Raw genomic sequence first — 11,088 nt, 5'->3', positions numbered from 1 at the left:
GTTGTTAGGAGGCCATTTTGAGCCCAGTGGCCATTGAGATGCACAGAATGGCACAATCTAATGTAGTTTTTATAATGGGTATTAAATAGACCTATTAACAATCTATATTGATGAAACAAATGTTTGTAACCATGAAACAACGTTTCTGAGTCACAACTGAATAAAGGTCCATGTCAGCCCTAGGGATGCATACATCTCAACTAGTTATGGAGGTAGAAATGTATGACCATCAGTAATGTTGTACAAATGTGGGGTAATCTGGTCAATAAGGTCAATAACCGAAGGCCCTATATGTGCTACAATAGGTCATGTGTGCAATCAGCTGATTCAACTGTTTCTCTCATGAATAGACTATGAGCCAATTCGAACTTGCCACAACAACTGAGAAAGAAAATGGTGCCTTGGGCTGTTACAATATGTCACTGTGTTTATCACTCTGGATCAATTCTCAGGAAAAGGCACCCCAGAACTTTCAGCCTATCATTCTTGTCTAGCATGGTAGGAATCACACATGATAATATGGAGGTTTGCTAATTATAAGTGAAGCTGGAGAGGGGGAAGTCAATAGGTAAAGGGCAGTGCCTTGTGTTTTATTTTTGTCATACTTTTCCCAAGTTGCTTTACAAAGATAGGGGACAGTGCAAACAGACGTATGCACCATTAGCACTCATTCATTTTCTGAAGCAAATATTAGAACATTTTGGAAAACATATAATACATTTTAAATTAATTTAGATGTCGTGTTATGTCCTTTTTTTCATTAGATCTGACTGTGTGTTAAAATGGTGTAAATATAATGCTTCACCATATAACTATATAAGAACTTACAACAACTGAGCAGCCTCCAGTTGCTTAAATGTACGTAGGGATTTGGGATTGTGCACAAGTAACTTTTTTCTTTTTTTTCTCTTTGTTTTTTATTATATGTTTTGGGGCTGATGTATACTATAGTCATTGCTGCCAACCAGAAGTAATGAGAGTTGGAGCGCAGGACTTATTTTTGTATATGTGTATTTGCTTTTGTATTGCACAAGCATATTATAGTGTTGCCATTCACCCCATATGTTCATTATTGAGGGTTAATAATTGTATAGGGCAGTGGCGGACCTACCATGGCCGTAGGTGTCACAGCTGCGACCGGGCACATAACCCCAAAGGGACCCCTTCGACGTTCAACTGCCTATCAGGTGGCCCATGCTCTTTTGGCCACCCGATGCAATGTATTTCCAAGGCTTTTACCAGTTCAACCGGGCCCCCTGTGTTGAGGTCATCTTGGGAGGATCTAATATAGAGCACGTAAGGGAGGAGAAGGAAAGGAGGGAGTCAGAGTGGGTACTCTGATTCCAATCAGCCTGAGCCAGCCACTGGACCCCAGCTAAGTCACCCTCCTGCACCTAAAAGGTAGGAAACAGGAGGGTGAGTAAAAATTTTGCATGTGTGTGTGTGTTTCTGTATCTGTGTCTGTATATGTATGTGTATCTGTGTCTGTATGTATGTGTGTTTGTATGTATTTATGTATGTGTATCTGTTTGTCTGCATGTGTGTCTGTATGTGTATCTGTATGTCTGTGTATCTGTATGTGAGTGTGTGCCAATATGTATCTTTAAGTGTGTCACTGTTTGTGGCTGTATGAGTGGCATTATGTGCATTTGAATGTTTGTCAGTACGTGTCTGTGTATCTGCATGTGAGTCTATATGAGTGTCAGTGTGTGTCTGTGTATCTGTAAGTGTGTCAGTGTTTGTATCTGAATGTGTGTCATTCTGTGTGTCTGTGTATGTGCATGTGTGTCTGTGTGTATGTGTATCTGTGTAGCTGTATGTGTGTTAGTTTGTGTGTTTGTGTATATACATGTGTGTCAGTGTGTGTATTTGTGCGCCTGTCTCTGTATGTGTGTCTGTGCATCAGCATGTTTGTCCATGTGTGTATCTGTATGTGTTACATGGTGTGGATCTGCATGTATGTTAGTGTGTTTTGTCAGTATATCTGCATGTGAGTCAGTGTACGCACCTGTGTGTCTGTGTAACGGTCACCCCAACACACACACTGTCATCCCCTTACACCCTGCCACACTCACAATAATTCCTCCAATCCTGTCACTTACCCATGCCATACACTCCTCCCATCGCTCTGCCATACTCACCCTATCACACTCACCTTCTCTAACACTGTCACACTTACCCTTCCATTTCTGTCACACTCATTCTCCATCACTCGCCCCTTTTCAGCATGCCACACTCACCCTATCACATTAACGCCTCCAATTCTGTCATACTTATTCCCCCCTACCGTGCCACTCTCACCCACTGGGGCATGAATGTGACACAGTGAGGGGTTGGGGGAAAGGGGAATGAGACGTATGGTGGGGGGCAATTTTAGCACTGGGGCCCAGTGGTTTCTAGTTATGGCTCTGCTTTAGGGGTTTAGAAAAATACCCCTCTGTCTCTCAGAGGTTTTTTTACCTTGCAGCTGGGAACAGCAAGGTGAATTATTAGTGTAGGACTCACCTAAGAGGTTTTGCCTTGATGTGGCAGATAAGCTTACAACTAATGGCCATTGGAGTGATACTAAAAAACCTACAGTTATATAAATGTAAATAGGGATTTGTGATAATGTGTAAGTAACTTTTTTTCCCTTTGATTTTTATTGTATATAATTATTTCTCTAAGTGACATTAGAACAGTGACTCCACTATGTAAACTCACAACACTAACATTGGGTTGTTCCATTTCTGCACATTACTTTACATGGGAACCAGATTCTTCATTTTAATTAATTAATGGCAGATGCAATCTAAGCTTTATATTACCTACAGCTCACTATAGTGATTAAGGTGCCATAATATATGGTTTTAAGACAAACTGTAGATGAGGAGTTATACAAAAACTTGGACTCCATGGCACCCATTGTCTATCCACTCTGCAGCAATAGGGCAACTAAGATCAAGATCACTATCTTACCCCTCATTGTGCAAAGTGATTGCACATTCAGTAAATGCAGTGTTTTTGAAACAAGTATTTGTATGTGGTTTTGAAGATTGCTGTGACCACACATTCTACTTTAGTATCTCTTTTCATGCACTATACCACTTTAAGATGGGTGGTTATAACATTTTATGTTTTATATGTACCGTATATACTTGAGTATAAGACGAGTTTTTCAGCACACCAGCGAGTGAGAGCCCCCCTCCCTGGCCAGCTAACAAGCAGGGAGGGGGGACGAAAAAAAAATATATATATTAATAATAAAAAATAGTAATAAAAAAAAAGTAATAATATAAGAAAAATAATAATATTAAAATAATAATTAATAATAATAAAAAAATGCCCACCCCCCACCAATGCTCTCCATCACACACACACACACACACACACACACACACACTGCATTCATACACACACACACTGCACTCATACACACACACACTGCACTCATACACACACACTGCACTCATACACACTGCACTCATATACACACACTGCACTCATACATACACACACTGCACTCAAACACACACTGCACTCATACACACACTGCACTCATACACACACTGCACTCATACACACACACTGCATTCATACACACTGCACTCATTCACACACTGCATACACACACACACACACACTGCACTGCATTCATACACACACTGCATTTATACACACACACTGCACTCATATACACACTGCATTTATACACACACTGCATTCATACACACACTCACTGCATTCATTATATATACACACTGTAAATAAATATTCAATTAATATAATTTGTTTAGGATCTAATTTTATTTAGAAATTTACCAGTAGCTGCTGTATTTCCCACCCTAGTCTTATATTCGAGTCAATAAGTTTTCCCAGTTTTTTGGGGTAAAATTAGGGGCCTTGGCTTATATTTGGGTCGGCTTATACTCGAGTATATACGATATATCCCTTTGGTATATTGGTATATATTGTAAATTGGTAGATATTTTATGAGCACCATTTTTATATTATTTTAGTGTATCTTTTGCAAGGCTTTGAAGGTTACTGCATGGAATATATTGTTTTTATGATACTTGTATGAGTAATTTTTAGTGTTGAAAATATTTATATTGCACTGCACCACTTTTTTCCCTACACAAAATAGAAGGTTTGGGGTGAACCTCAGTATATGCTGGTAAAGAAGAGTCTAACTCAAAAAAACATTTGTATAAATTCATAAAATGTAATGTTCCAAACCAAGAGACAAACAAACGTATTTATTTATTTAACTATTTTATTATTTATATATATATATATACATATACGAAAGGTTCATTGTCAACTTTACAATCTATATACACAGTCTTAAGGGGAAGTCCAGCGAGTTTGAGGTCTAGAGAGAATTCCTGTAATAAAGGACATGAGGTTGAATGGTAATGAACATTAGGTTAGAAGCATCACAGAAATGTCTTTGACAGAGAGGAAATGCAGCTTGAGAGTTAATAATGATGACACAGAATCAAAGTGGTAGGGTTAAGGCTACAACAGTGAACTGAAGTAAAAGGGATCAAGGTGGGTTAATGTTTGAAAGAAAGGTTTATCTGTAAAAAGAGGAAAATAGAAATATGATTATAACATGGTTAACTGAGTATCGTTTCCAGGAGGCATACTTTGCATGGCATGTTGGATAAATTGTCCATTTTGGTCATTTATTGCCATATAATGTGTACGATTTAATCCAGTCATGTCAATTAGGCAGGGTTGTGGTACTGCCACTGGTGGCTTGGCACAGGTTCCTGTGTTAGGAATTGAAATGGGTTGAGCAAAATTGCCAGATGCTATGGCCTCCTCTTTCAGGCATTTGTTCAGTTCCTTCTTTTCCTGCTGACGCCGGTTACAGAACCATGTATTAACAACCTATTGATAAATAATAAAAGTAATGGGTGGTCAATAAAGGAATTTATCTTATGTGCATGATTCTAATTATTATATATCATGTGGTCAAATTATTAACAAATTATTTACATTTAACCCCTTAAGGACCAAACTTCTGGAATAAAAGGGAATCATGACATGTCACACATGTCATGTGTCCTTAAGGGGTTAAAGAGACATAATTCACAAGTACCAAGTCTGATTTATGCAGAGCAAACCATTTAGGAAATATATAATATGTTAAATTCATACATTGAAATATTCACTTTTGGACCAGCGAGAACATGCTGCCCCCCCTTCCCAAAGCCATGCCCATAAAAACACACCCACATCCATAATGTTATGCAGTGTGTGTAGTGAATGCTGTCTTTGTGTTTGTGTAGTGGATGCAGAGATTGTGTTTGTGTAGTGAATGCAAAGTGTGTAGTGGATGCAGTGTCTGTGTTTGTGTAGTGGATGTAGAGAGTGTGTTTGTGTAGTGGATGCAAAGTGTGTAGTGGATGCAGTGTCTGTGTTTGTGTAGTGGATGCAGGGGATGTGTTTGTGTAGTGAATATTATGTGTGTAGTAGATGCAGTGTTTGTGTGTATTGTATGCCTGTAAAGGCAGTGTTTACATTAAAAGGCCTGAAGGGACAGGCTATAGACACCATAACCACTCTATGCTGTAGTGGTTCTGGTGACTATAGTGTCTCTTTAAATCTGAAGTTCACTTTGAATTCACTCTGAATTCTGACTTTAGTGAATTACTGTTAATTGTAATGTCATAGTAGTTGATCAAAATCTTCTTATCGTTAATACTTACATCACATGTTAGTTCGGTTTCTGTTGAAATGCTTTCGATTTCCACTTTATTGGGATGAGCGAACCGCTTATAATTCTCTTCTAACTTTTTCTTTGTCTTCTCATCAATGAACGTACGTTTTTTTCTTTTTACAGAGTCGTTCGGTTTTCCTCCTCTGTCAACAATCTAGTGGGTTGCAAAAAAATGCAAAGAATAACATGTTAATCACAGAATTTTTTTTCAAACTCATAGATAACAAGTTTGAAACCAAAAATTCCACAATTTGTAATGAGCATATTTCCCAGAGTTAAGGGGGCACTAACACAACAGTACTCCAAGCACCATAGCTACCTGCAAACCGTGCATTGATTACACTGCAGAGGGCTCATTACCTCCTTTTATCATATCTACTATACCAGCAGTGATTTATTAAAATCACTAGCCATATGCTCATTTCCTACTTTGCAAAATTAAGATATGCTTCTCATTGACATGCCATACACATCCTAAGTGATAATAATAATAGGCTACTAATAATAATAGTGGTTAAGAAATCATGGTTATATTGCTATAACTCTGAACTCAGTATCTCTCTTCAAGCTAAACACGGATCTCTGCAGCTCTACATAGAAATAGCAGTGAACTTTGTAGCTCCCTATGTCTATAGTCTTTCTCCTGAAGCCTACAGTACGTAGACTGAACAATGAGTTATCCCACTCTGAAATTCTCATGGCAGGGTTACAGGCCTCCCAAATGTCCCGATTCTGGTTAGATTGTCCCTCCTTTGGGGTCCTGTCCCAGTGTCGCGATTTTGTTCCGTGTTGACAGTGTTTGGAATAAAAAAGCTAAATTTCCTCTTGAAAATGATCTGGCCCAGTTATAGTTTGTGATTCAAAATTGTTATTTATTTACTAGTGTTTACTGTGCAGTTGTGAAGAGGGGACTGTCCCTGTGTAGCACAGAGAGAGTGCATTGTAAGATGTGCTTCAGCTGTGTGTCAACCACTAGGATCATACAGAGTGTGCTTCAGCAGTACTCTCTGCATGGTCTACCACAAGGGGAGGCAACCTTTGGTACTACATCTTCCATAATACCTTACAGCCATAATTCTGTCAAAGCATCATGGGAAATGTAGTCCATCTGGATTGTCAAAGGTTGCCTATCTCGCTCTGCTGGCCATATATACTGTCAGTCAGCTTGGTGTGTTTGACACCAGGCTGACACACCGCTTCAATTGACCAACCCACTCCCTTTAGCAGGCAGACTCATCCATTGTGGACATCGCAAGTGACACAAGTCACTGACAATGACGCTAGGGGCATTCTACGTGCTTCCCAATTCCATATCTCCCAATGTTGGGAGATACGAGGTTATAGCTGTTTTAGTACAAAAAAATTCCACTGCTGATAATTGTGGAATTTTAACAGCAATGACACACTTGATGTAAATAAATCTTTAGAGTATAAGTCCCTGTACATGCTCCCAAAATGAGAAATTGTTTTACTTACTTCTCGAATAGCTGTATTTGTTTCAACTTCATTGTAAAATCTCTCCAGCATTGGTTTCAGTTTCCGCATATTAGTAAGGGTCAGTTGGACAGCCTCAAATCTGGAAATTGTTGTTTGGCTAAATGATTTCTCTGTAACAAAGTAGATGGTTTGTCTGTTATGTGATGTCCAGGTGTTCTGGTTTTAAACAAAACTCTATTATTTATAACTAAATCAATTAAGATAGTAATAATGTTAATATTATTATTAATATGGAAACAGCTTTTTTTCTTTTTAAATTACCTTTTTAGTTCATTATTGACTTATGTTTTTTATATATTTATGTTGACAGCACCCTGACATTGCAACTGCAACCTGAAAAGTCTACAATGAGCATTTTACGCAAACGTGATTCTTTGGTACAATGAAACTGTATCCCAGTGCATGTTTCTATGAGTTTCTTATCTTTGACCTTGCGTTATCTCATATTTCCAAGAGTTGGGCTCATAAATCAAAGACTACTGCATGCCATCAAATTAGGGATAACACCCACATTGAATTTCATTATACCAAAGTGTTGCTGGAAAAAGAAATACATTTGCATTAAATGCCCTCTCTGTGCTTTCTCAAAGGATCAGAGTGAATTAATCACACAAAACTTATAGAATATGATATCCATTCACACATATATATATATAAATATATATGTATGTATATATATATATATATATATATATATGTATATGTATATATATATATGAATATGAATAATGTATCAATAATACATATTTTAGATAATTATACTTTCTGTATTAAAAATACCAGATTTTCCCTTTTAAAATATAAGTTGATTTTTATTTGTGGATTGTTTTAATATTTTTACAAACTGAAAATATAAATATCTTTTATATATATATAGATCCAGAGAACCCCTGCACTCCAACTTCAATAATGAGGAAAAATTACCTGGTGCTCTGGTGGCTAAATAGTACAGGATACAAAATTACCGGCACTCAAGGATTAACAATACTTCAAATCTTCATTTATTTCGAAGACAGAGATCAAATATATATATATTAGTAACTTCTTATATCTGATCTTACTGTATAAAACTCCTAGTCCGTCCCCAACGTTTTCCTGGGTAAGCTTTAATGACTCCCTCAGCTTTTTAACTTTTTGGGCAAATTCTTTCAGCTCACTCATGCTTGATTGATCCTGTGAATGTAAAGAGCAAGTGTTAAACTTGAGGTTTAAGAAAACATTTTTAATTATTCTCCAGAAAAACATGAGCCACACTCATAGTTTGTGATATGAATGAAAGCTCCAATTAGACGATGGGACATTGGGGCCAGCATAGATACATAGACACTCAGATTGCAATAGACTTTATATAGAAGGCTTATTTGAACTACAATTTCCCACTGTTTATTGATAGATAAAGCAGACCTTAACTCAGATTTGAGTTCATTTTGGCAGAAAATAGTTCAAAAAAAGTATCACAAGACAATATAAAATAAGCAATTGTCCACCATATTCAGGCTTCACAAGGAAATCCTAATGGACAGCCATAACCTCATTACAGCCATACCTGCAACAGCTATATTCCAAATAAAATAAAAAGACACATTTATTTAGTAAATAGTGAGTTGAACTAAATCGACAAGTGGAGTAAAAAAATTAGATGAAACTGGCAAGCTTGAAAAATTCTCTAAATAGGAATATCTGAAATATTTTTCCCCTTTTCCAAATGTTGGCCTACATATTTCAGTTGTCAATACACTACAACTTTATGTTTACTATAAATAAAATTAGAATTTAGACATTAAACCAAGCATACCAAATATTTGCATATTCACCACTTTCTACCGCAATGTCCTTTAAAAAAAAATTACTTTTCACTAAACAGCCATTGATACTTTGACAATAAAGCAATAAAGTATCTCCAATATTTAGGTTTCCTATTACATGAGAAATTTGAAAAGTAAATGTTACTAGTCTAAAAATGTTTTTATCAAAGTGGTCCAAACATGTAGTTGGGTGAAGGAACCACACAGTAAAACAGTGCATGAGTTTGGATTAGTAAGTACTCACCTCAACATCTGACACTACACTTCCAGCGGATGCCTGTGACATAGTACTTGTAGGGGTGCAGCTTCCAGCGCAAGATATGGTATTTGTAGGGGAGCAGTTTTCAGCTCTACATAGGGTGCTTGTAGAGGTGCAGCTTTCAGTCCTAGCAAGTGAAGGTTTTTGGTAGTGGTGCATGGGGTAGTTAATTTGCCCCACATTAGCAGCAAAGGAAATGGCCTGTGGGGAAGTGGGCCGATTCATGCTTACAGGACTGGCAGCTTGATGGGGAGATACTTGGTTTATGTAGCCAGGTGTTTCGGATGGGTTTGGTGGTGGTATCCATGGCTGTCCAGAATATTGATAGTAAGCATTAGGCGGTGTAGTGCTGTTATATAACTGGGGGATCTGGTTCATTTTGTTTGTCTTCTGAGGTAGGCACTGCCCGTCATCTTGTTGAATTACTGCATAGTCATAGTTTTGCACATAATGTAAGTTAGGTTGATGGCCCATGTCTGTGATATCGTGCACATATTCTTGATAATGTTCATATCCAGGTGGAAGATGGCGTGAATAAGCCCCTCCTTGGTTGGAATAAAGGTAATTGTTATCCATGGTTCTTGCAGTGAACCTCTCTGTTGGCTAACTGAGCTTTCAGAGAGTTCTTCTTGGGATTCTTCAAGATCGCTGACGTAGGTTCTGCGCTGGGAGCAGAGATGCAGGTAAAATCTTTGAAGAAGGCCTCTGGACTTGAGAAAAAACTCAAGAAAAGCTTGTATGTGTAGGCAGCTTATTCAAACCTTGTCTGGAAACCTGAGAAAAGGCCTGTAGAATGATGGGCTGTGAGAGAGCAGCTTAGCAGGAAGATGCTAGCAAGAGTAGGGATTGAGAAGAATCTCCCCAAAGGCACTGAAGACAGCAACTCTGAGAGAATGAGGGGAGCGCTTCTACAACACAATTTAACCCCACCTACCTGGTGGGCTTGTTTATTGGCATTACCTGTTACTGGCTTATTGTCATTAACTATTCCCTCTGCAACCGTGAGGTAATCTAAACTACTCCCTTCCCCATTGACCTCCTCTCCACCAATCACTAGCCTGTGAACATCTTTTACTTTTTCATTTTATCCTGTCTACCCAGTACTAAACAGTATCTGGATATTTACATTTCAACAGACTGTCTGTCACCTCAGTTTCATTTAATTTATTAGCATATGAAGATGTCTGGTTAAGTGCACACTATTCAAATGAATATACATATTATCCCTTTAAGACATGAACCATGTGCCTCATTAAAATGCTAAACTTATTATTAATTACTACAGGTTGTTTCCAAATATCCCATTAACACAAATCCCATTCAAATTAAAATGACACTGTGTTGTCTTCATTTTGATTTACACATCCACTTAAAAATACTATTTGTTGTTAGGAGGTCATTTTGAGCCCAGTGGCCATTGAGATGCACAGAATGGCACAATCTAATAAAGTTTTTATAATGGGTATTAAATAGACCTATTAACAATCTATATTGATGAAACAAATGTTTGTAAACATGAAACAACGTTTCTGAGTCACAACTGAATAAAGGTCCATGTCAGCCCTAAGAATGCATACATCTCAACTAGTTATGGAGATAGAAATGTATGACCATCAGTAATGTTGTACAAATGTGGGGTAATCTGGTCAATAAGGTCAATAACCGAAGGCCCTATATGTGCTACAATAGGTCATGTGTGCAATCAGCTGATTCAACTGTTTCTCTCATGAATAGACTATGAGCCAATTCGAACTTGCCACAGCAACTGAGAAAGAAAATGGTGCCTTGGGCTGTTACAATATGTCACTGTGTTTATC

The 11,088-nt window shown here is 37.7% G+C and overlaps 1 protein-coding gene across 1 annotated transcript; it reads right to left on the bottom strand.

Moving 5' to 3' along the window:
• Positions 1-4,318: 4,318 nt before the first annotated feature.
• On the bottom strand, positions 4,319-10,217 carry LOC134565686 (POU domain, class 5, transcription factor 1.2-like). The gene is made up of 5 exons (XM_063425325.1): positions 9,257-10,217; positions 8,269-8,380; positions 7,187-7,317; positions 5,700-5,864; positions 4,319-4,878 (listed from the first exon to the last, which is right to left on the bottom strand). Exons 1-5 carry the CDS (start codon positions 9,845-9,847, stop codon positions 4,591-4,593), a joined length of 1,287 nt encoding a protein of 428 aa, XP_063281395.1. The 5' UTR covers positions 9,848-10,217; the 3' UTR covers positions 4,319-4,590.
• Positions 10,218-11,088: the final 871 nt, after the last annotated feature.

This window comes from Pelobates fuscus, chromosome 6 (genome assembly GCF_036172605.1).
Source record: "Pelobates fuscus isolate aPelFus1 chromosome 6, aPelFus1.pri, whole genome shotgun sequence".
NCBI classification, from domain to species: domain Eukaryota; kingdom Metazoa; phylum Chordata; class Amphibia; order Anura; family Pelobatidae; genus Pelobates; species Pelobates fuscus.
Note: the sequence above shows the minus strand (reverse complement) of the source record. Positions and strands in the feature narration are given on the sequence as shown.